Below are 25,812 nucleotides of genomic sequence, written 5' to 3' on the forward strand. Positions count from 1 at the left end.
ACACGCCATAGAGACTTGAACTTGGCTGCTCATCTCTTTCTTAATCAGTATCCGGGGTAGCTGGCCTCGTGTAATTCAAAAAAGAAACACACAACTATTGTAGCTATTTGGCTTAGGACAACAGTCCAGGATTGTAGCTATTTGGTCTATAACTATATCTACTACCGAAGTAATGTCCCTATGGTGAAGGCTTGGCTGAGTAGGCCGATGAAAATCAGATGCTCGGAACGAGGAAGTAATTTTATAAGATTCGATCATACAAAAGATCATTTCTCCCTAATGACACGTGTTTACTCTCTTCTCTCCAATCTAGTTATCAGATCATGAGATATATAGTATAAATAAAATTTGACAAAGATCTTTACTCTCTCTTCTCTCCAATCTAGTCATTAGATCATGAGACAGAACACTAGTTGAACGTCCTCGAGCTGAACTGCACAGAGATCTCGTGCCATGAATGATGAGGCGGTAACTCAGGGACCAATCCTGCGACTAAGCTGATGCCTTTGGCTTGGATGGGTTGACAAGAGAAACAAGTAGATGAAAACTATTTTTTCTTAGAGATGATAACCAATTAGGAGTCAGACAAGGTGATAAATTACAAATAGCCACCTATAGCTTCAGGGATTTGTCCGTGTTAATGTTCCTTGGGGCCACGAACATTAACTTCTAATTTACATGTCTTCAGGACAGAACCTGTGGAAATACAACCAGGCTGTGTACTATAGTTGCTACATCTTGACAAAAAACAAAAAAGAAACATGAATACGGGCATCCTTTTTCAGCAACCACTTTGGTACAATCAAAATCAATAAATGCTCCATTCTCGAAGTTGACCAACCAGTACCATTGTCTAATCTTGAACCTCCACAAAGAAACAAGGTGGCTCAAACATCTATGCTTGCTTCCTCTGAACAGTAGTACGCAATCTCTTAACTCTGGAATTAAGGCCAAATAAACCGAAAAGAATTGTAATAACCCGAAGAGTAATCATAATTATCAGCAACTAACAAACACACGTCAATCAAACCTGCTGACTCATAAGAATTTCAATAGCAACATTTGGATCTCCATCGGCTGCAGCAAGAGCAACTTCAGCTTGAGTCTGCAGCGAGGTAATCAATACATCAGTGAGATGCTCACGGTCGTGCCATATGGACAACATAAATATAAACGTGGAATGATAGGTTAAACAGTTGTAGGCTCTTATAAAACATCTGAGTTATAACTTGTGCTTTGTCTTCCAACACTAGTATAATCTAACATGACTGTCAATGCAATTACCTGAATCCTCTTAGCAACTCGCCAATCACACACTACCAATATTGAAAACAGACTGTCTGTTTGTTTAACCCCTTCGCTCCAAATATATGGGCGGGCCAAATGGAGGCCGGGACATGATAAAACAATATACAAGCATGACATGATAAATGGGAATAGTAAAGAGTGTAACAAAGTTTTTTTAGGGGATGCAACATAGTAATTAGCGTTCATGAATCATGACAAGCCTTGAAGTACCTTTTCAAAGCCCATCCCAACCAACTTTTTAAGTTCTTCATCAAATGTATCAGCCTGCATAACGTCTTTTATCATGTCAATATACACATTAACAAGAAATCAATAGAAGGTAAGCAACACAAAACCTGGCCAGGTGTTACTGTTGCATCAACTCTGACTGTGTTTGCAGCTGTATGCCTGTTGTAGTGAAAGATTAGAAAACACAAACCAATAATGTTCATTCTCATATTAAGAAAAGAAGTGTCATAATTATTAATCCACGTGTGTTATGTAATAGCAAAAATATATATATATATATATATCTATTTCTTTTATTCTTAAATTCAAAATTCCAAGCCCCATTCGCATCATTCTTGGCACCTGGCGAGAACTCTGGTTATATAAAACCTTTTCCCTGTTTCCAACAACTTTATCTGTCCGCAGTTGGGTAGGTAGAGGGAAACCTATGTGTTCTTTATTTCCAGAAATGTTATTTGTTCTGAATGCATACTGCCAATTGGTACGAACTCTAATGCATCTCAGGAACCAAACCGAATCAAGTACAAGACCGTTATTAGGGGTGGGCAAAAAATCCATGAACTGAAGGCCAAAACCAAAGCCGAACTGAAGTACCAATATTCTCATTTTTTTCAGCTTTTGGTTTTATGTTCGGTTTTTGTTTTGACTCTGTTAGGTTTTTGGTTTGCAGCTCCTGGAAACCGAAGAAACCGATCTATAGCTTGGATGCACGTAGCAGCAGTCACATAGTGCCCCTAGGCCCAAGGCCTATGTAGCATGCAGTGACCAAAAACCCCAATGGACACATCGAGACCAACGCTCCAGGAAGAGAGACAAAACCTCTTGTCGCCCAGATGCCCACACAGATCCACCACTACTCGACGGCTCCTCCGCCACAACTCATGACAGCACCCCCACGCAGTTCTGCCTTGCCCTCCTCCCTCCTCTGGCTGGTGCCTTCCTCCCTCCCCCACATAGCTTCGTCACTCCCCTCGTCCCTCCATGGCTCCGCCCATCGACGATGGGCTACCAGCCCACCGCTTATCGAGACTCCAAGAGGAAGGAGGAGCAGACAAGATCCATCTGAGTACAAGTTAATCTATTCTTATGTGATGTCTCTATGCCGAAAATTGAATCCTCTATTGATTTAGTTGTGTCATTGACTCATTGTGCAAATTGAGATTTGTCATTGTTCATCTATTCGGTTTTAACCAAAACCGAAGTAACCGAACCGAAATATTACGTTTAATAAGTGGTTGTTTTGGTTTTCATTTATCAGAAACCGATTTTTTTTCTCGATCACGAGTAGACTCCCTCGGACATTTTTTAAATTTAAGGTAGGGGAGTACCGAACCCTGGCTGGCCAGAAAACTCGCTGAAACTAGTTTCTCAGGGAGGTACTCACAAACCGGTGCACCCCGGGTTCGAGCCCGGGTGACCGTCCTCTCTACTGGAGGCACTACCGACTGAGTACTGCTCAGTTCGCAGAAACTGGAATTTCAGAAACCTAAATAAACCGAACTGGTTTAACCGTATTAACTTATTGCCCACCCCTAGTTGTAATCCTTGAAAAACTTCTTTCATGCATCTTTACTATGTATCACTTACCCTTGTTCGGTTATGTAAAGTTAGCATTACTTAATTGGAGTTAAATCTTAAGTACAAAGTTGTGAATGAGTTACAAATTTTGTATAATTAAATTGCCAGGTCACCATAATTTAACCATGGGTGCATCTGAACCAAGCTTGATATGGTACTTTGAGCCAAACTTGAGGTGGCAAACCAAACGAAAACCACACGAAGCCTAACTACAATCACTTGAATTGAACACTGCTTACTTGTCTCAGACCAATGGGCAGACAGCATTTTACTTCAGACCAGTCTTTGATAATACTAGGTCATTTGAACAACTTGTTGAAGAGAAACTTATTATTAATATACATTACTTCAAAATTGTATGACATATTGGACATGGGAATTTACATAAAGAAAATAAAAAGGAATAAAAGAAAAGAAGCTACTAAAATAAAATGGCACTCCCTCCGATCCCAAATATAAGTACATTAGGACATCGACACGGTCTCCAATATGACACTTTAACTAGCAATATCTATGAAAATATATTATTTTAAGTAGAAAGAGTTATATATTATGAAAATATTATTCACAATGAGTCTAGTAACAATAATCTTATTTTGTCAATCTATATGATTTTTTAGATATTGATAGTCAAAGCTTAAAATGTTTGACCAACAACAATCCTAAATGGACTTATATGTGGTATCAGGGTAGTATTGAGATAATTATTTGATAGGGATAAGAAGTCAGATTGAGAACAGAAAACGAAACAGACACTGGGTGTGTAACACATTAAAAAAATGTAAAGTAGAAAATGCATTACTGTGAATGTGTTAGGGGATCACTTGGAGTTGTGTTATCCAACAACCTAGCATGCAAATTTGCATTTGCCTCCCTTGCAGTTGGTTCAGTTCCTGCAGTAGCAAGTGTTCGAGCTCTCCCTGGAAACCTGGGGTCTTCTTGTTCCTACAGAAGAATATTCAACAGTCTTAAGCTTATATGGGTACAAATCTATATAATGTATTGATCAAATGGATGAAAAAATCTTGTGAGCTTATAGCAGATATATTTCTCAGATAGCATTATTCCAATGGCTACCAAACGAAACAGAACAAAACATGTTAACATTGAACTGAACTATAAGAGGATAAAAATCAGCACCCATATCGACTAACCAGGACAAGCAGAATGGCAATTTTGCCACGTAACTGTTCAATATACGGTTCATGAAGTAGTACAGTGCTTTAAAAATTGATTTTGCTGTACAGTTGTCTTTTGGTGTATGCTCTTTGCTGACGATGTGATGCTAGTTGACGAGAGTAGGATAGGGGTTAATAGGAAATTGGAGTTGTGGAGATATACTTCAGAATCGAAAGATTTTAGATTTAGTAGAACAAAACCGAGTATATGAAGTGCGATTTCGGTGCTATTAGGCATGAGGGAGAAGATGTTAGTCTTGATGGAGAGGTGATTCCTAAGAAGGATACATTTCGATATTTGGGATTGATGCTATAGAGGGATGGTGATATCGATGAAGATGTTAGTCATAGAATCAAGACAGATGGATGAAATGGTGCCAAGCTTCTGACATCCTCTATGACAAGAGGGTGCCACAAAAGCTAAAAGGTAAGTTCTCTAGGACGGAGATTCTACCTGTGATGTTGTATGACGCTAAATGTTGGCCAACTAAAAGGCGACATGTCTAACAGTTAAGTGTAGCAGATATGCATATGCTGCGATGGATTTGTGGCCATACAAGAAAAGATTGGATCCAAAATAATAATATACGTGATAGGGTAAGGGTAGCGCCAACTGAAAAAAAGCTTGTCCAACATCGGTTGAGATGGTTTGGACATATCCAATGGAAGCCTCTAGAGTCACCTATTCATAGCAGAATACTAAGACGCGCTGATAATGTGAAGAGAGGCAGGGGTCGCCCAAACCTAGCATGAGACTGTATAGAGAGACTTGAAGGAATGGAATATCCCCAAAGAACTATCCATAAATAGAAGCGTATGAAAGTTAGCAATCCACGTGCCAGAACCATAACTTATGTATCAGTCTCCTTGTGTTGTTATTACTTTTATTTTTTTAGTATTACTAGTACATTTATTATCATTATAGTTTTCTCATCATCTTTTTAGTTGGATCTTATGGATTTCATCTCTAGCCTACCCCAACTTGCTTGGACAAAGGTTGTTGTACAATTGTCTTTTCAGAAAAAATGCACCGGCAAGTGTAACTTTTCATTTAAATATTTAATCTAGAGTGATGCTTGGAATGAGTTATCTCTCAATGGGACAATCAAGTTGCACAAAAGTTACAGCAAAAGCAACTAATGATATGATGTCTTCTATCCAAGAAATTATTCGGTTTTGAGCCCAGGTTCCTCATATAATCTTTTAGCTTCATGGAAAAGCTCCATGAACCAATTAACTCTATCTCATCATTTGAGGATAGATCCAGATTGTAGCATGCAGGTCTAGCAACCGCCGCCATACAGATACAACCACGGTTTGATCACATAATAGGTGGAAAACCAATTAGATCAATAGGTGTAAAACCAATTAGATTGGAGAAAGTCCCAAAAGCTTGCCAACAAATATTACTACAACAATAGCCTAAACCCTAAACAGCGGACGAATGTCATCAACAGAAAATTATACCTGCAACCATAAGTTCAGAAATAGCATCCATAATTTGTAACTTACCTGAGTAGTGGGTGTCCGCCTGCTTGGCACCCATGAAGAAATATTTCTTAAGAAATTTTCATTTATCAGAGTGCTGTAAATAAAAAAACAGTTAGTATACTACTTCTGTGAACATTACATCGATAGAAATCAATGTGGAAACAATACCTTGGTGCGGCAGACGTGTTAGAGTATGTAGGAAGCTGGCCATATGTAGTCCCTCCAGTACACAGAATAAAGCCAGGATGCCTCACGCAAACAGACTGCCGGCCAAATATCGAAAGAAGAAGTATTTTCCTCAGGAATATGGAGGATGGTATGACCAGGACAACTTAAAACATTTTGACGAGACTTACTAGCACGGATAAGCCCTCAATAGAAGAATAAAATGATGGTCCAGGCAGCAGGTAGTTGAACAGCCCATAAGTGTCTGGTGGCAAATAAAGAAGATTAGCAAGGAATATGATAATAACTAGTCTTGCTCACAAGGACTTAAAAAATAAGAAGGATACAAGGGACAAACATGCAAACCCTGACAAGATGCCACACAGGTGCCCCAGCAATGAAATATTGCTCGCGAGAAACTGAAACAGTACCAGCAAAATCCATGCATACCTGAAATCATACACGTTTAGCATATTGCTTTCCAATAGCATCTAGTAAACTGGAAGTGAGGAACGTGCATAAAATAAATACCATTTTGCAGGAACATTGAAGAGGCCGAAGACACTGGCAAATGAAAGAGATGTCAATATATATGCAAAAAAATATCATAAAATAGTAAAACAACTAATTTCTTTCAGAAAGTTAGAAAGTATTAATTGGATTTCTTATGGGCATACAAGTAGGAAAAGCGGGCAATTTCTTTCAAAAATCTAAAACTTTGAAGTCGAGGTTTCTAGATGCTTTTCTGCTAATGGCAATCTTGCCTCTCGCCACAATATCCAGGGCATAAAAGGCAGCAACCAACAAAATTAAGAAGGATTTGTTGGGAATTATGATAGAGCAAGATATCTAGTGCAAACTCATTTTGAGTGTAGCCGTGCAAATTTTCCACATGGTCCATGAGGTGCAGGGTGGATGGATCAGATTTATGGGGATTCAATGGACAATTCTCATCTGTAGCAAAGTAATTTGAGGGTTCCCAACTTTCTCAAGACACACTAAATTGATCCATCTAACCCTTATCCAGCAGTCCATTTGGGAGTATACCTAGCATAACTGCACTCAAATTTGAGTTTGAACTAGACTGACCCCCCTTGTAATAGAGTGACTTTTCTCAAATCAGTAAGCGCTGGTAATAAATAAAAGCAATACTCAATGATGGTGTCATATGTAAACTAGTCTAATGTGTCATCATACAATATGATTCCAATTTTTAACATTTTGAACAGCTCACAATCTTATATTATGCATGGACAAAAATGGAAAGATCAAACAGAATTTCCAAGTATCTCTCAGCACAGATAATTTAAGTAAGCAAACTTTTAACATAAAATGTATATAGTCAGCTTCCATGAGACATTTACGCCCACTGAAAACATACAGGCATACAGCTAGTCAAATTTCAGTGATGGTGTCATATATAAACTACTCTAATGTTTCATCGTACAACACAGAATCAAATTTAAACATTTTGAACAGCAATTATAATCTTATATTCTGCATGCATAAAAGACGGTACGACAAATAGAACTTTTAGGCATCCCATGGCACATACAATTTGAGTATGCAAACTTTTAGCCACATATGTATATACTCAGTTTCTGTAAGACACTCATATCTACTGAAAAATTATGAGTCCTCAAATGTGATTAATGTACTATTAAGTATTAACCACCAGAAAATCAACGCACCTTCGAGATTGCACACCACTCAGACTTGTCTCAATGACAATCATTGAGAATATAACTCCAGAAAAGCCAATGGAGCATTCATTCACCAGATATGGAACAGGGTACAGCGGATTATAAGCCACCAAGAAAGCAATGACGAGATGAAGAATTGCATTAGTTGTCGCAAGTAGGAGCATCAAGAATAAGAGACGGACCGATCCCATAATTCTCTCCAACTCGATGCCCAAGGGAACCAAGGCAAGCATGTTGAATAGCACATGAAGCAAAGAACCATGAAAGAGAACAGACGTGTAGAACCTGTACACTGAAGGAAAAATACGAACTATGTCAGGGGTAAATAATTAGATATAGCAAAGGAAAAGAAAAGCATGGCATAATCTGCACAGGAAGGAAGAAACTGAAGTTAAAGCATGTGTAGATCAAATAGTTAGGCTGACAATCGTATAAACAGTCTTGAGCTTTCTTCAGTATTCAGATTATTAGAGGAGCGAATGTTATACCCTAGAAAAAAACTCTGTTATAAGTTAATTTAGTACAATGGCGCATCAATTGATGGCATGTCATATAAGTATATAACCAATAAGGTATATGTGCAAATAGAAGCTGAATTTACATGTTCGAGATTTGCCACAGAACAAGATTTCATGATTTTAAGCCAAGCGAGGTCTGGAGTCTGGACATATCATATGCTCTGCACTAAGGATATGTTCTCTCCTTACGCAATAAGCTATTGTTCGAAACTGTTGAAGGACTCATATTCTAAGTTATACAAAAGAAGGAAAGATGAGAAAGAGACAAACCTTGAAAATGTGATGCCACTGCAGAAGGCAAGAAGCATATCTCGGCGTAGGAGTCATAGCCAATCAACAAGCACAGCAAATAAATCACTCCGCATACCAAGACAACACCAGATGTAATGAACGGGATGCTGCTCCACCACTGATTCAACCTAGTTGAAATCCCAGCCTGCGTCCACGGAAAAGTCGTGTCATAAGAAAATTACAGAGCGTCAATATTTGCTGCATTTCCTTCTCTGTTCCGCCTAAACACACAGCATAAGCCCAGCTTGAAGTGTTCAAGCCTAACAAATAGTACTCCAACAACCACACGCAAACCAGGGGCCCTCTGCACAGAAATCGCAACCAAAACAAAATTTGGTCCGAAGCATATAAGCCTCCCCCATTCCTTGCTTAATCCACACGGGCAGCCACCTCCCCTCGCGAACCCTAACAGCACAGCACCATGTCCTGAACGCCACCGCCAAGCCTCACACCAAACGACCGAATTCCTACCACCAACACCCCCCCCCCCCCCAAAAAACATCCTTAACAGCGCCACTCCACATGATCTCGCCGGTCTCGCAGGAAAATAAGAGGGAATTCCGCAGCAACTCCAAGCGAATGCGCCCTCAGATCCAGGATGCAGCCCGAAAAACCACCCCAAAAATTGAAATCGTGTTCCCCTCAAAAAAAAATTGAAATCGTGAATGGAAACCGGACCTCGGTGACAATATTGGGACGCATCCCGGATTCGCCTCCAGTGGCCTCGCCGGGGGTCGGGATCGAAGCTTCGGAGTCGGGGGAGTCTCGCGCGAAGGGGAAGGGAACACCAGCCGAGATCTCGAGGGGTTTTGGGGGCGCGAGCAATTGAGCCGTTGCTTGCTTCCGAGCTACGACCGAGGGGATTGGCTCTTGCTGAAATGTCGAAGCCTCCAGGGTTAGAGCGTAAAGAGCCGCGATAGGGAGATTTGGGCCCGAACTGTCAGTCTAAGATGGGTGGGTCCCGCTGGGCCCACACGGTGGATCTGCCGTACGGGCAAAGGGTCGTTGGGATATCCTGTGGTTGCCTTTTTCCGGTAGTTCTGCACTTCGAGTACGCAGTTTTTACTCAATCGTTAGTGGAATTTTTAGAATTTTGGCTCTTTTTAGAAACTTTTTTAGGTACCGATCTACGGAGAAATAATATAAAAAAATAGATTTTTTTATGATGCCATGATATTTAGTATCATAGTTGAATAATATGGTACCGTAATAATTGACACCGTAATAGCTACCACGTATGATTTTTCAAATCCGAAATAAAAGATCACTAGCACCACGTCAGATGTCACGACACCGTGCTATTCAACCATAATGACAAATGTTATGATGCCATGCAAAGGGTCTATTTTTAAAAATTGTTTTCGTAGAAATCTATTTGTATAATATGATTTTTAAAAATGTCAAAATGTAAAAAATCCACCGATCGTTACATGTCATTATGGTTTCACGAGAAATTGCAGATACGCCTCTAGATATCACTTTATATTTTTTTAGCTCATAGTCTCAGGTGGGCAAGTGCCCCTTATATGTGGTATAATTGTGTAATAGGTGTTGTTTGTTTTAACTATAGATTATAAAAAGTAGCTTATAGATTGTGGATTATAAAAAACTAGATTATAAAAAGTTTTAGGTTGTGAAAAGTTTTTAATTATAAATTCTAAAAAAATTTAATAGACAGTTCAATAAAATAGACTTTCACAATCTGTGAAAAACCGAAGGAAACTATCTTCTTAAATTCCTACAATCCACCGAATAGATTATAAAAAACTATGACAAAAAATTATCTATTCATTTCAGTTTCTGATTGTAAAAGCAACCAACAGGCCCTAGATCAAAAGACCTTATATTGTCACTTTGGCGATTACAAAGGTCTAGTGAAGCTGGAGGGGCAGGAAAAATGGATGACATGGTGTGGAATAAAAACTAGAGCCAAGGGGAACTGCACAATCAGCAAAGCAAGAGGAGCCACAATCGGCATTTTTCATAAAAATATGTGGGGAAAGATGATGATAAGGGTTGTTTTTACCTTTGGCATACTTTGCTACCCAAAATGATATAACAAAGGTCAACAAAATCTAACTCAAGGTGATTTCTAGGGGAGATTCATTTCCGCTCTTTGAATTATGGTAAACATAAAGTCATGAATAGCCGGTCGATGTAGGGTTAGGGCCTGTTTATTTGAGCTTTGCCTTTTGAGTTTTTCTGAAAAGTTGTGCTTTTGGTTTGTCTGAAAAGCTGCTTTTGAAAATATACTGTTGGCTTCTACAATATATTTTTGGTTTCTCAGCACATAGCTTCTCAGAAAAGCGTATCTCAACGAGCTTCTCAACTTTAGTTTATTTGCTTCTAACTTCTCTAGAAACTAGAAACTACTTCTCCAGAACCCTGTTTGTTCTGACTTCTGGTTTTTACCAATAGCAGAAGCAGAAGCAGAACCAGAACCAGAACCAGAACCAGAAGCAGGACCAAAAACTGGAAACAAACAGGACCTTAAACTATCCACATAAAGACAAATAATTGTATTTCTTTTTAACAAGTGTTGCTATACATATAACTATTTTTCTTGATAGTGGATCCAACGGTTTAAAACACTTGGATAGTGGCTCGATAAATGAACCTGCTCATCCAAATATATGGTTGTACTAACTCTTTTCTCTTTTAGATGAAGTTTTGAAAAGTTAGTTCAGTTCCCAAATAGATAATATTTTAGGTTTCTAGGTAATGTATTCCCAAGTACCTCTATTAAAAGCTAGTTGAATGAGTGTAATTAATGTAACTTTCATGTTTCCAAGACAAGTTAATGTAATTTTCTCTTAGCCAAAAAATTGCATGTGTATCTATACTCCTATATAATTCATTAGTTGTGGCAGATTCGAATGATCTCCACCATCCATCCGCGTTGATCAAATGGTCACCATGCAAAGTTAGACTCTATTTTTCTTCAAAAAAATACAATTAATCACCCATTATTTGCTTTCCATACTATATGTCTCCTTCCATCTGTTAATTCATCTCCTTCCACTTCAATTGATGTGTGGTTATCTTGCGACAATCGCTTTGAGCTACTACATGGTGCCTCTGATCTCAACGAGCAACAAGGTGGCCATAGCCGGGAGGTCGATGACCCTGCCACCACCGCGCATCCCGCTAAAAAAGGGGACGACGGGGAGATCGAGTTTGAAGGTGAGTACATTGGATCATCACCGACCACCTCGTGCCGACCGCCTCCTCGGATTAGTTCACTGCATCCTACACAACACCGGCCACCTCCATGGATCTGCTTGTGCACACCTACTCAACATCGAGCACCTACGCATATGACTCGCTGCCACCTCCACGGATCGGTGCGTGGGCACCTTCTCAATGCCATGCCTCCCCGTCGAGTGCTACTTCTTCGTGTTCTCCCTCCATCGCACATCGCTCCTGACCGCCGCTCGCCTCTCGCCTTCGCAAAGAGTGTTGTCTTTGTATCGAATGCCTAAGAATCAGCTACAGCCTGTGTAACACACCTGGCTTTGGTGCGACTGTGCGCAAGCTGCAAGGAAGCCAAAACAGAGAGCCAACTGCCATCACGTCATAAGTATGAACCCCACCCCCACAGAGTGGGATCCACCGGTCTCATGAGTTCTTTCTTCGTAGGTGCGTGCTAGCGATGAGTGGAGGCGACAACCGGGCTTGGCAGAACGTGGTGCGGTCGGGGCTAGTGGTGCTGGGTGCCATGGCATTCGGCTACCTCTCCTTCCACATCGTTTTCATGTCCTACATCGACTGCGCCCAGGAAGTCATGGAGTCCTCCCGTAACTCTATTGCTGTCGCGATGGACGCATCTGATGACTCCAGTGCCGACCACCTCAGGGAAGAAAAAGAGTGAAAGCAAGAATTATGAATGCAGCACATAAATTTTACAAGAATTTAAATGAAAACGCCAACATAAAACACAAAGAACATGTAATTGCATGGAAGCAATTTTGGTATTGGTAAAATCACCCCAATTTTTTTCTGGTATTTCGGCCCTTCGGGCTCTATCTTTTTATTAATACAACGGATAGTTCTCCTGCCAGTTCGTTAAAAAAAAAAAAGTTTTCGTGTACGGTTTTTTTTCTTACAAGACTGCCTAAGTAGCATAAACCCAAAATTTCTAGATAGTTGCTGGTGGCAAATTTATATTTTCTCATACCAACTATATTTTGCAAGCCTGTGGATGGTATTAACTAAAATATGCATGGTGGCATGCAGTATGTTGAAATACGCAAATCTATGATGCTTTTCAGACAAAAGATCATAGCCAATTAAATCGGGTTTCACTAATGCAGATAAACACAGAAAAAATAGAGGGAGTGAGGTTGAGTGGAATACCATGTAATAACCGATTAGGAACGCATAGATGGCTATGGGCAGAGCTAACTCCTTCTGATCTTTATCCATGGCCAGTGCCCATGAGCCAGCAGCCAGTGAGGCCAATGCGCCTGCTGTCACAGAAGACAGGAAGCAGAACGAACCAGTGAGGTCTGAATCAACAAGCTTTGATATCCCACGGAGAACAAAAAGAGACCACGCATCCCGCGAAGCCACACAGAATGCCTTCCCCCGCGCCCCCACATGCACAAAACCCCAACGGTTAGCACGCCCCAGCATTTTCTCTGATACTGCCAGGCAGAAGCCCCGGCCTGAGAAAATGAACTCGTCATTGCCCCCGGTCGCCGTTTCCATTGCTCGAGCCAATCCTCGCACTGCTGAGTTCACCGGGACGGCCATTGCGCCCATGCATATGTCCCCAAAGGCTGGTCCCATTATTGTGCCACTGAATGCTTCAACGGCGCCACACCTGGCATACAGACCCCATAGACGAGCTGTGCGTGTGCCAGTTTTGCCACAGCCACATAGACAAGGTAGCGCAGTGCCTGCATGGTCCATGCCATGCTCACCACGAGTGCAGCCGCATAAGCCATCTGGTAGTTCATGAAGTGCCCTTCTGCAGCAGCAATGCAGCTGATGGCAACTGTCCAGAAGGCCATATAGCCAAACGTTGCAAGAAGGACAATGACAACAAGGCAAGAAGTCGTAGGCGGCAAATGTGCTCTGATGACAGAAGTGGAAAGCAGCTCAGAGGCATGTCGAAGACGTGGACCGGTGGCCCAACAACTGTATAATGCTGCTGCGATGGCGACTACAACTATGAGCGCTCCAATACCAAGTGCAGCACCATTACCAACAAGGAGTATGACTACATTGCAGGCGAGTGCAAAAACAGGGGCAGACCAGAGAGAGGTCTTGATGGCTTTTGGAGGGTTTACGACAGCAAGGATAACCCAAAAGGAGGCAGAAATCGTGGATACAATGACAGAGGATACAAGAGGAATGAAGTTGGAGAAGGGCTTGTAGGTAGGGTTCTGGTGGGCAGAGGCCTGGACGCCAAGGAAGATTGTGACAGCAATGAAAGCAAATAGATGTAAGATGAATAGCACTTCTGTTACACTGGCTGTGAAACCACTGCAGCACCCACGACTATCCGGGACCTCAATGTTACCAAGTGCTGGGGAGTAAATTTGCTCTTCTATTTCAACAGCCACCTGAGTGGAAGTAATATTTGAAATGTTAGAAAAGTGAACCCAGTTCGAGCCAAAAGAAACAAAGTTCATTAGCAAGAAATTTGCTTTTTAATTTCTTAAGAGCTTAAGGCAGCAGTTAAACTATAGAATTTTGCATGTCCTTTCAAAAATCAAGCAAACTGGCATCTGGATGACTGGATCATCAGTGGTTAGCTTTTGTTCAATTCAAAATATATACGAGTTCTGTCATTACCATTTGTTCGTGCTTAAAGTCATGATGCAAATATAAATCGTCAGGTGTGAAACTGTGAATTATAAAGCAACAAACTCATGCCTGAAACAATGCCTTGTCCATATCCCATAAGGTATATAAAAATCCAAATATGTCACGGATGTTTTATGCTAGTCCAGACCAAAAGATAATTCAGTACATCATATATGATCTAATGCAAAGAAGCACATTGATGGAAGTCAGAGTTAGCCTTATTGCATATCTGAATATCTGATAATAGAAAATTAGCTAATGTAGCTTAAAGGCAAAAATTATCATCAGTTTGCCGTGTTTGCAGAAAAAGAACTGAACTTAAACAAGTGTGAAAACTATTTCACCAAATGATTCGATTCAATCCAAAACTGTTCTCCGTCCATGCATTTCCGTACAAGTGTGAAAACTATTTCATCTGGCCACTGGTTCAATTTCTCGCAGACTGCCAAACTGCTCACAAGTAAGTGCAGCCCCAGAGGCTGCAGGGTTCTGGGGCTCTCTCTCTACCGCTCTCTCTAGAGTTCGCTGCTTTGCTTTGGTCCAGTGGTGGTGTAGTCTCATCTGCACCTCCGCCTTTCGCTTTCGCGGCGGCCCTGGCTTTCGTTTGCTTCGCCTGCTCTGCTTCGTCTGACTGGAAAGACCGTACGGTACCGACGGGGAGGAGGAGGATGTGTGCGGTCACCGCCCGGTAGGGTTGGTTGCTTCCTCGTCTTCGTTTGTTTCGGATGCTTCGAACGGGGAACTGAGGAGAGGAGGTGAGCACTCCGAACGGTCACCGCCCGGCCGGTAACTACGGGCGGTGATCGTAAGGAGGCCGGGGAGCTCGTGGGTTTGGTCCATTCGGAGGCCGTTGCACCGTTTGACACATCAGCGTGCGCGGCTTCCATGTGTACAACTCCGAAGAGGTTTTTGCTACATGAACTCTGTAGTAGATTATTAACGGGAATTCCTTTCTACACACCAAATGTTTGTGTTTTGTTTGGCTGTGGCGGACGGCTATTCCTTTCTACACACCAAACGGGAATTCCTTTATACACACCAAATATGATGTGTCTTGTTTGGCACACTCTCGATCTATTGCCTATTTGTCTGTTTAGCATTTGGAGCGAGTGATTATAGAACATTTTATTCGGTTTGGATGATAAAATATATTTTATTCGGTTTGGATGATAAAATATATTTATGTTTCGTTTTTTTATCAAGTTTTCTTTTTTTCGTTTTGTTGGTTGTGTACATCTCAGTTATAAAGAGATCAAAGTTTGATGCAACGATCATATTTAATAAAGATTTTTTTATAAAAATTTTGTTCGCTTAGCGGATGCAGCAACTGTATTCTTTTTTATCGACAACTTAGATAAGAAAATTTAAATTTTCTTGAGTAACATCTTGTCCAAACATGGGTGTATTGGTGACCTTTATTTTTGAAATTGTAGCCTTGTCACCAATCACCTTGGTGTCACAAAACAGGAACCTATAAAGATAATATAATTTCTAAATAAGTTTTACAATACCATTTGTTCCAAACAAGCCTCCCTTCAGCAATTTCTGCAAAAGCATATATCACGAAGGTAAAATCATGCGAACGGGCAATGGCCACTATCTAACCAATTCAAGCTTCAAAGCAGACTCGTGGTGTTCATATCCTTCTTTACTGAAGATTACATCTCATGGAGTGGTCCCAATACGTTGGAAGTCACCATGTCGCCCTAGAGCCACACAAGTAACATGTCGTGAGGTCAACGGCCATAGAAGGGTGGTTTCTTCTCTCTTTTTAAGAACTAGTTGAATATTCACCTTTTCTTACATACGATGCACATGCTTCGCAGGTAGTAACGCGGGAGCGCGCGCTGCCAACGAGCGGCAGCACGTGGGAAGCGGGCCCACACAGGAGTGCGGGAGCGTGCGCGGCAGCAAGCGGGAGCGCGCGATGCAGGCCCATGCGGGGAGCGGAGCGGAACGCAGGGGCAAGCGGGATTTCCATGAGCGGAATGCCGGGAGAGCCGAACAGAAACCCGTAGGCGTTTTTTAAGTAGTACAATGTCTTGCGGCTTGGTGGGCTCATGGCCTGTGGGTGTAAGCACAGGCATAGATTAGGAGAGAGGGTAGAATGTGAGTAAGGGTAGGATATAGAAGAGTACGAGAACTACTATATATTTTTTAAATAGTAGAAATAGAGATATAATGGTGTTTTCACGTAAGAAAGAGAAGTAGATGTTAGGTAAAAAAAAAGGTGATAGATGCTATTCGATAAACCCCAAAATTAGAAAATTTCTCATTTTGAAATGCTAAACTTAGACGATGTTACGAACAAGTTTAATTTTACTTGAAGAATTCATAGGAAAATATCAGCCAGGAGGATCTATGATTCCCAATGATTAGATGTCACCTTATTTCCATGATAGTGACCATGGATAGGAATGGGATAAGCAGGTTAATAAGCCCAGCACGCATGGAATCCACAGCAGAACAAAAAAAAAGGGCTCTTTTTCTTTGCGGAGGGGTGGAAATCGATATAAAAAAGCAACCTACACATGTTCAGAAATCAGAAGCAAGGCAAAAAAAAAAAAGGCTAAAAGAAGATATAAGTGAGTGGGCCTATGCAACTTTACTGGGTTTTCCTAAGGATACGTATGGTTGGGGTTAATTGGTGGGAGGGAAGGGGAGTTTAGAGGCCGGGGTTTAAAATTCTCTTTATTTGTTTTCTGTGAGTAGGAATTTTTGTGCGATAAGAATAAAAGTTTGTAGATGAACTCTCATCAATCTCTTCTTAGGGGAAGAGGTGATAATTAGGTGAGAGTTATTTGACCAACCATCTAACTCTCTCTCTCCTCTAACTCCTATTCCTCTTCTCATCGGTTGCCAAACTTATCGTAAAAGGTGCAAACTCCTATTCCTCTTCTCATCGGTTGCCAAACTTATCGTAAAGGGTGCAAGGACGAATAAACTAAATAGTTTGCACTGAGTAAATGATTGTTGGGCTTTTCCTAAAGTAGTAGTAGAAGCCCATGAACAAAAAGTGCTTGCCAAGATGTGACCAAACTCCTTAAAAAAAAGTGACTAAACAGTCCAAAAGAAAACCAGATTTGCTAAATTTTATCCGAGTGTTTCTCCACCCTCCAATATATATATTGTCGGAAGTAAATTTTATATGACTCTGTCTAGAAAGATCATCGTAAGATCTCATTCATACTATCCATCATATAATCCAATGGCTGGACTGAAAAAGAGAAGAAATATCCTCACAATAGAAAGTATCTTTCTTAGAATAGGATCCTATAGAGTTTGTTTCACATACTCGTGACACCCATATCTATGTCACGATTCATGCTCACGAGGTCTTCTCCAACTCCAACAAGCTATGGTGAGGTTTCTGCGATGTTAGTGTTTGCAGTGTTGCAGGCAAGTTCAGAGCAAAGACCGGGAGCGACGACCCAACGGTGCAACAAATCGGTAGTGTCCCCGCCAGAGCCACGGACGATGGGCAAGACCGACAACAGTTAGGAGGCAACAGATTTAACGACATAAACCACCACCGAGCAAGGGCAAATACAAAGAGTCGTTTAGGGGTTAGTGCAAACACTCTAGTGCCTTGTAGACTAAAAACCACGTATTTATCGTGAGAGTAAGGTACGTTATGAAAAGCGTTGCCAATATGTAGGAATACTATTACGGGGACAATCAGGACCAAAAGAGAGAGATACAGATACGTGTACAAGGTACCTTGTACCACACTGTTCTTCCGTATCGACTGCCCATGCCATTGGATGACCGATCAGCTGCTTCACACTGTCAACGGTGCAACATGATGTTTTTCCTTACAAGAATTCGAGAAGCGTGATCTAAGCTTCTGTTACTTGACGCTACCATTGAAGAGCTGCACCACCCATGAACCATGATGAAACACCTCCCTGCAGCCTTCACAACCATCACAGTTGCAGATGGATTCTGCTCCAGAAACAATCCACACGAATAGCAGGCGTTGAGCTGCACAAAAGACGAGCAACGCGAGGTCGAGAACTCCTGTACCCTGGCCCAATCGTATTCCCGCATCAGGCTGCCATCGTTTTCAGCACATGGAGTCACTCAATGTCTGACTCAGTGACAACAATCCAAGGATATCAGGGCAACTCGATAGATTACTCCCTGCCAGTGATAGATTACTAGATAATAGCTGGCTCTTATTATTGTGATATATAGAGAGAAGAGTAGTGATGAGTAAAGGTAAAACTGACGTGAGAAAAAATCTTGCTCAACAGAGAGAAATCTAATATAGCTAACTCTTAAAAGAGAGAAAATAAGAGATAGCTATATTGTGAGAGATAAAAAATTAAGAACAAAGTCTTTTAAAAAATATATTAAAAGAAATAAGAAATAACAATTAAAAATAACTGCTGAAGATGCCCTCACTATTCTTATCCTACCCATTTCTGAATCCTGTCTAACATATGGAAAAAAAAGCTTGCTGTCGTGAACCGATTTGCCTTTTTCGTACGGCAGATCTGAATATCTGATCACAAGTGATTAAATTAGTGTATGTAATGTAAAGCTTCCTTCTCTATTGGATTTTCAGTTATCAACTGGTGATCTGACGCTACTTGCAAGGAAAGAAAATGCAATAATGCAATGATCCTCATTTCTACCCCAGTAATCAACTGGTGATGCGATGATTCAATCACATTTTGACGAGCATATTGTCACTCTTAAGCCATCTCTAACCATTTTTCTTTCATTCTATTCACTTTCTGATTCCTCTTCTTATTCTCATTCCATTTATTTTCCTTAATTTCTAACAACTTCCATTTGAAGGAATTCGCAAAAGAAAAGAATTGAAAGAATCTTAGGTGAAGAGAATGAACTTAGAAATCCTTTTGTGAAAGAACCGTGAAGGAAAAACGTCGGAGCGTTGAAGGGAACAAGAATTCCTTGTAAAGTGAACGAGACTCGCGAAGTAAAATCATTGGAGATGATCTTACCACCCTTCTGCAATTAACCCCCCAATGTCTGCATGAAGGCACGCCTCCTCTCGCGGCTGAGTCAACTCCGCACACGCGTCCTTTTTTTTAAAAAAGGTCATTCTGTTTTTTTAAAAAAAATCAACCTGCAGTCCAATCCAACCCGGGTTAAATAGTAAACATGATCGATTTGGACTTTATTTGGCAGAGTTTCAACTCTAAGATCCATATAGAATTTAGAGTTTGTAAGATAAAATAAAGTTATTTAAATATCTATTTTTTATTTAAAATAAAAATAAGTATCTCAATCAAAGATTCTCAACTGCTCACAGCTTCAACTCTAAAAATTTCTAAGTTATTAATAACTAGCTCTCAAAATTTCTAAAGCTATAGATGGCCAACTTAAAAAAATTTAAAGTTAGAGCTCGACCAAATAGATCATTAATCACGAAGGTGAAAAAATTCTGATTACTCATCACTTTTACAAATAAGACCCCACAAGCGATTTTGCACAGATCCCCACGCCCTGTCCCTGGCCCTCGCTCTGGCGCCGCCCCCTCCCTCTCCATCTCCTCTGAGCGATTTTACAGGCAGATTTTTCTCTTGGTTCGTAAACTGTTTTCTTTTTTTAGGCTATGAGACCAACTGTACTAATAGGATCAGCTGGTTTAGGTCAAAACTTCACAAAAGAGGTAGTTGAGGTTATGACTTCGATTAATGAGGTAACACTATAGCATCACAGCCCTTTCTAGATAGTACTCGCACGGTCTAGAACTCGGAATTATCTCCAATCAAATTCAGAGAGCCATCATTGTTTGCTTCATCCAATCCAACGTCTGAGTCTCAATGTACTGCTGAGCAGGCATACTCATGGAGTCAGGTGGTACTCATTGCAGAGTTTTAATACTCCTTGTATAGTATATGCTAATCAGATCATATGTACAAGCAGCTAGAGTTGTGCAATATTTGGGAGTGGAAGCCCATTTGATCCAGTGAAATATAAATTCAAACTGTTTGTGCTTTCCCTGATTTGAGAAAGTTCTTTGTGGATAAGTGAAGTTCAGGTTTGTTTTTTTTGACAGCCTGACCTTACTACAACCTTTTCCTGCTATACCAGGCAAACAATGCGTACATCTTCCCGGGATTTGATCTATGCATGGCGAGCACTGCATATGCTTGTTCATCTCTTTCCTGTAATCGCGTAACACGTGTGGTAGTGTTTGCTATTGCAGAGCTGTCTTTATCTTCCTGTTACAGTGTAATAATGAAATTCTTGTGATATGTAAAACATGTTCATACGTATGATATAATCATGTATTTATATCATGCTTGCATGAGTAATCCGATTTCATATAATGCTGTAATGAATAATCTCTTTCACACAGCTGCCCAGCTTGGCACGAATACAAATAGGGCCGTCGCTAGACATCATCACCGTGTCACTTCATCTTGCAACAAGAGTCTACAACGCTCACATCAATCCATACAAGCTACATATTTTGGAGTTCAGCAGTAACGAAAAGAACTGGAAGAGCTTCTGGTGATGCCATTACGCCAAATGCCTGAACTTGCAGTTAGAAAAGGAGTAAACAATCCAATGCGTTTTTCAGAGCAACACGTTACTAGTACTGAAGTGATGTTCACGTTAAGCAGTACACAAGAAGTAACCAAGTTTACCAATTCTTGTGATGATTTTCTCGATTGACTTGTCAGACCAAACCAACTCGTTGTCGACAAGAGCCGCATGTTCGCAGGATTGTGGTCTCGTGCGTAGTGTGGCTACTGGCTACTGACAAAAGCTTTAGAGCTTTTGCATAGACAGACACTCACAGCACTAAGCACCGTAATTGCATGGCAAGTGGCCTAGATTATGCGACCGTCGTTTTGATGAACTGAACAAATCTGTATCCTGCTAGTATTTTAAGCATGTCTTTAGGTATGGCCTATGGACATGTGGTAAGGAGGAATCAATACCCTTGCTGATGCAGATTCTGCAGATTCAGATATTCTTCTGCATGTTTTTGGCTTCTTCGGTGCATCCCTGAATCAAATTGATCCTCTACAGCGTTTCCAGGCAAGTTGGTTCTCTCTAACGGCATGAATACCAGCTAAATCAAAATATTGTACGTGCTACTAATTTAGTTCAAGACTTCAAGATGGGGCTCAATGTATAGGTGATAGGAGTAAATCTTGATAGGGAAATAGAGAAGAACCGTTTGCAACCATCCCCTTTAGAAGCTGGGAGCATATCCACATCACATCTTCAATTACAGAAATGCAAGATTAAAGACGAGAGTATTTTGCTGATTTGATTCCTGGTACTGTAAACAGTACTAACGCTGTTGTTGATAGAGTAAGAATTTTTGTACTCGATTAGTGCAATCGCAACGGCCAAATTTTCTCCCATGAATGAAGTTCATAAGTTTTACTTCACCCCAGCAGCATCAACGCCATGTAAATGCAGAATCGACAAACTGATTATATAAAAGCAATGAATACAATAGGCTTGATTATTGTTGTTAGCATCAGGCAAGCCTCATTTCTTGATGCAACAATTGCATGATCAAAACATCTGACTGACTAAGCAGATTACACCGAGAGATCAAAACGATCATGGAAGAAAACTGCCTGATCAGCGACCAGGACCTAGAGAACGCGGTCGGAGAGCGACGGCAGGCGGCGGAAGAAGTTGAAGCCGGCGGACGGCATGTCGCCGCGGAACCTCGGGTGCCGGAGGTAGTAGAACCCCATCCCCAGCAGCAGCACCTTGAACGGCACGGCGTACAGCACCAGCGCCGCCAGCAGGCACACCACCGTGAACACCCCCGTCGCGCGCGGGTCGCGCCACGACAGAAGCGCCTCGATGCGCTCGCCCTGCGCAGCGACGTCGCCGAGCAGAGTCTGCGCCCGCCCGGCCACGGCGCGCAGCCGGTCGTACCGTATTCGGACAATGTCGGCTGGGCGCCCCGAGGGGAGACCGTCGAACTCCTCGTCGAGCTCGTCGGGACTGGCGCTATCCACGTGGGAGAGCCGCGGGTCCATGCCTGTCGGCTCGCGAGGCCGCGCGCGGTAGCGCCAGAGCAGGGACAGGAAGAGGTACATGCAGACGGTGGGCAGGATCATCTCCGGGCAGAGAACGACGGCGACGAGCAGCGCGTGCACAAGCACGGCGGTCGGTGGGTGCGCCCAGGTGCGCACCCGGTGCGCCCACATCACCGCCGTGGCGACGTGCGACAGGCAGCCGACCACGCGGAACCAGTTGGCCTTGCTCCGGCGCATGCTCCACGAGTGCGTGTCCGTGTCGAGTAGGTACTGCACCACCTCCGGCCCCAGCGGCGGCTCCGACCGCGCCAGCCGCCCGGACACCATGCGCATCGCCGTGTGCCGCAGCACGTCCTGCTGCGCGGGGCTGAGTGGCTTCACGTAGTGCATCCGCGGCAGCAGCGGGCTGCCGTAGGCCTGCATCAGCGTCAGCCACGACGAGCAGGTGAACCGGATGGCCAGCTCCAGCTCGCCCATCTTGCGCACGCCGACGGGGTGCACGGCCGTGAGCGCGAAGGTGTTGACGTACACCCGGTTTGTGTCGAGCGTGGAGAGGCGGATGCGGAGCTTCCCGATGCGGGAGTCCTTGGGTAGCTTCGCGGGGTCGCCGCCGGCGTCGGCGGTCTTGTACCGGACGTTGTCGAAGACGGCGATGGTGAGCACGGTGCAGGGGTCGAACACGTCCCACGCGTACTGCTCGTTCCACCGCGGGTTGAACTGGTCCAGGATAGTGCGCGTGCGCGCCCACTTGGGACCGTACTTGAGCACGACGTACGCGTCCGTCGAGCCGCTCGCGCTGTCCTTGGCGATCTTCATCGGAACCAGGTTGGTGGCGCCGCGGACGCCGACCTCGAGCATACCGACCGGCGGCTTCGACAGATGCTTCGACGCCGCACGCACGTCGCTGGCCACGTTTGCCGCCTCGTCCAGCACGTGGTACCCGCCCTCCAGGCACACGCGAACGTGCACCCGCCCGGCGTACGGCCGGGCCTCGTCGCCGCACAGGTTCAGCCACCGCGATGGCGGCTCGACCCGGTCGTCCGCCCGTCGGTGCACCGTGGACAGGGGCACACGCGCCTGGCCCACCGGTTGCCCGGAGAAGACGTCCTCCACGACGACGGTCAAGAATGGGTCGAACGGTTCAGCGGCGACGAAGAGCAAGTCCTCGTTCCAGCTCGGATTGGACGTCCCGGACGCCGCGCTGCCGAGCGGGACTCGGCCCGTCTTGAATACCTGGGCGCCGAGCTGCGCCTTGACGTACAGCTCCGGGAAGGCGGGGCCAAACTGCTTCGCATTGGCGTCCGGCGGAGACGGCAAACGCAGGTCCTGCGCTTGGATGACGCTCAGGCGGAGGTACCAGAGCTTGGGGGATAGATAGGCCTTGGAGCGAGTGTGCACCAGGTAGCCACCGGAGTCGGACTGCCACGCTTCCTGGAACGCCTCGTCAACCTGCGTGCCGACCCATACGGCAAGCATGACGTCGCAGGCCGCCTCGCTGTCCTCGGAGTGGCCCTCGAGGGTGTACCACTGCGGCGCGAGCGCGCTGTCCAGCGGTGACCGCTTCGGGACCTCCTGGAGGTCGAAGGAGACAGAACCGAGGTTGGCGTCCGGCGGAGCGGGCTCCGCCTCCGCGGCTGGCTTCTTGGCCTCTTCGTGGACGGTAACCTCCAGCGAGGTGTCGGTGAGGCCGTCCTTGTGGAAGGCGAACACCAGGTCCCACTCGCCGGCGATAGTGGCGGCGCGCGTGCGCACGGCGTGGGTGCCGATGGACAGCTGCGCGTACAGCGGCTGGTTGTCGCCGCCGCCGTGGCGCTTGGCCTTGAGTAGCCGGACGAACAGGTACGGCACGCGATCCACCAGGTCGTACGACGCGCTGGCGCCCGACGCGGCCATGCTCTTCTCGGCGGCGCTCTGGGGGCGGATCTCCAGATCGCCCGCGACTCCGGCGACCACCAGCTCCTTCTTGGACGGTGAGGGCGGCGGCGCCAGCTTGGACGGAGAGGGCGGCGGCGCGGCTGCGTCCTTCTTGTCCTCCTTTGCTTTGCCTTCCTCCTTGGGCTTCTCGCCGCCGTCCTTCTTTCCCTTCTCCGACGACTTCTTCTTGCCACCCTTGTCCTCCTTCTTGTCCGCCGCCTCTGGTTTCTTCTCCTCTGTTTTGGCCTCCACTGCATTCTTCTCCTCGGCTGGCGGTGCCTCCGGCTTCTTCTCGTCAGCCGGCGCGGCAGCAGCAGCTGGCGCCTTCCCCTCTTTCCCCTCGGTCGCCGCCCCCTTCTTGTCCGTGGCAGCCGCGTCGGCGCCCTTCTCCTCCGCCGCGGGTGGCGCGGGCTGTGGCGGCGGCGGCTCGTCGACGAACCAGATCTTGAGCCCGATCTCACCCTTGATTTGCGAGAACACGCTCCGCTTCTCGAGTGGGTAGTACACGAGCGCTTCCTCGCCCTCCTTCGCGAACGACACCCCGGTCACCTTGACCTTGCCGAGGAATGTCCCCCCGCGGCGCCCGCTCCCCGTGGTGGCGGCGGCCTTCTTGTCGTTGTAGAGATTGAGCTCGAGCGTCTCGGAGGCCATGGCGTCCGGGTCGTGGACGAGGAACTCGAGGCGCTCCCCCCACTGCGGGTTGAGGTCCCGCGGGCGCGTGGAGGTGCGGCGGCGCTGGCCGTCGAAGTCGACGACAGCGTAGGCGCACGCCGTGCCCTGCCCGTCCTTGGGCATCAGGTTCCGCGCGTTGCACACCTCCACCACCACCCGCCGCCGCGCCCCCTCCGCCACCATCGCGGTGCTGCCAGGAAGTTGGAAAGGCCACTCGAGCGTTGGAAGCTTCCACGGGATGTGCGCGCGCGGGTGTCTTGAGAGAGAATATGACCGTTGGAGAGAGAGAGAGAGAGACTGTCTGGACTGGAGAGAGGCGGAGACGGCGGTGGCGGGTTTAAAAGGAGGCAACGGGCGAGGGAGGTGGGTCCGGGGGCCACGTCGGACCGTGGTGCGCGCCACGTGGGCGGGAGGCGGTGCGGGCACGGAGGCTTGTCCGGCAGCGGTGCCTGCGCGCGGCAGAAGGGGGTGGCATAGCATCGGGTTGGGCGAATGCCTGGACGGGACGAGGAAGGCAACGGCCACGGCATTGATGGGACGCGCGGCGGCGGAGATCCCGCGCCCCGGGGCGGCGTGCGCGGAGATCGTTTTCGGGAGGTTGTTAACGTGTTGCTGTGTCGAGCCGTGGTCCCTCAGCCAGGCAGCGGCACCGTGCTTGCATGCACCGTGTTGTACTAGTAGGTTAGGGTGTGTTTATCTATTTTTTAATGAGATGATTTAATTTTTTTATTTGATTGTGATGGATAGAATGAATTAATTTATTTGTTTGGTTAGATGGGTAGGACGAGTTGAGTTGATTGTGATGATTTTTTAAGGTAACATCTCAATTTCCGCATATTCATATTTATATGCATTTTATAAGTGTTTGGATGAATTTGTATATGTTTGAATTTAAATTTAACAAAAAAAGAGAATTGATAATAATGCATATAAATAGAAAATTGCAAATGAACTCATT

At 44.6% G+C, this 25,812-nt stretch overlaps 2 protein-coding genes and 1 pseudogene across 4 annotated transcripts; all 3 read right to left on the minus strand.

The window, feature by feature from the left end:
- Positions 1 to 537: 537 nt before the first annotated feature.
- LOC133915777 (rhomboid-like protein 15) lies at positions 538 to 9,356 on the minus strand. Of its 3 annotated transcripts, none has more exons than XM_062359079.1 (13): positions 9,139 to 9,356; positions 8,440 to 8,605; positions 7,640 to 7,943; positions 6,480 to 6,512; positions 6,307 to 6,398; positions 6,140 to 6,213; positions 5,952 to 6,046; positions 5,805 to 5,877; positions 3,962 to 4,059; positions 1,644 to 1,695; positions 1,519 to 1,572; positions 1,031 to 1,105; positions 538 to 938 (listed from the first exon to the last, which is right to left on the minus strand). In XM_062359079.1, exons 1-13 carry the CDS (start codon positions 9,160 to 9,162, stop codon positions 933 to 935), a joined length of 1,146 nt encoding a protein of 381 aa, XP_062215063.1. In that variant the 5' UTR covers positions 9,163 to 9,356; the 3' UTR covers positions 538 to 932. The 3 variants fall into 3 exon arrangements, 2 of the variants coding, with proteins under 2 accessions (XP_062215063.1, XP_062215062.1); XM_062359078.1 differs by having other exon boundaries at positions 3,917 to 4,059; positions 9,139 to 9,355; XR_009909388.1 differs by lacking the exon at positions 538 to 938 and having other exon boundaries at positions 3,939 to 4,059.
- Positions 9,357 to 12,493: 3,137 nt separating this feature from the next.
- LOC133914619 (uncharacterized) lies at positions 12,494 to 16,336 on the minus strand (annotated as a pseudogene).
- A 5,347-nt stretch (positions 16,337 to 21,683) lies between these two features.
- On the minus strand, positions 21,684 to 25,421 carry LOC133915779 (multiple C2 domain and transmembrane region protein 14-like). Its single transcript, XM_062359080.1, has one exon. The coding sequence runs from the start codon at positions 25,332 to 25,334 to the stop codon at positions 21,873 to 21,875; it is 3,462 nt and encodes a 1,153-aa protein (XP_062215064.1). The 5' UTR covers positions 25,335 to 25,421; the 3' UTR covers positions 21,684 to 21,872.
- Between the last annotated feature and the right edge of the window lie 391 nt (positions 25,422 to 25,812).

Source organism: Phragmites australis, chromosome 4 (genome assembly GCF_958298935.1).
Source record: "Phragmites australis chromosome 4, lpPhrAust1.1, whole genome shotgun sequence".
NCBI lineage: Eukaryota > Viridiplantae > Streptophyta > Magnoliopsida > Poales > Poaceae > Phragmites > Phragmites australis.

What these genes read in the sequence shown, in the direction of transcription:
- LOC133915777 (XM_062359078.1), bottom strand. Translation starts at nt 9,162, where the DNA reads ATGCGTCCCAATATTGTCACCGAG. An exon ending in AACACGTCTGCCGCACCAAG is followed by an intron (nt 5,878 to 5,951) that starts GTATTGTTTCCA and finishes TTTTATTTACAG; the next exon opens with CACTCTGATAAATGAAAATT. An exon ending in TTGGGATGGGCTTTGAAAAG is followed by an intron (nt 1,106 to 1,518) that starts GTACTTCAAGGC and finishes ACCTCGCTGCAG; the next exon opens with ACTCAAGCTGAAGTTGCTCT.
- LOC133915779 (XM_062359080.1), bottom strand. Translation starts at nt 25,334, where the DNA reads ATGCTATGCCACCCCCTTCTGCCGCGCGCAGGCACCGCTGCCGGACAA.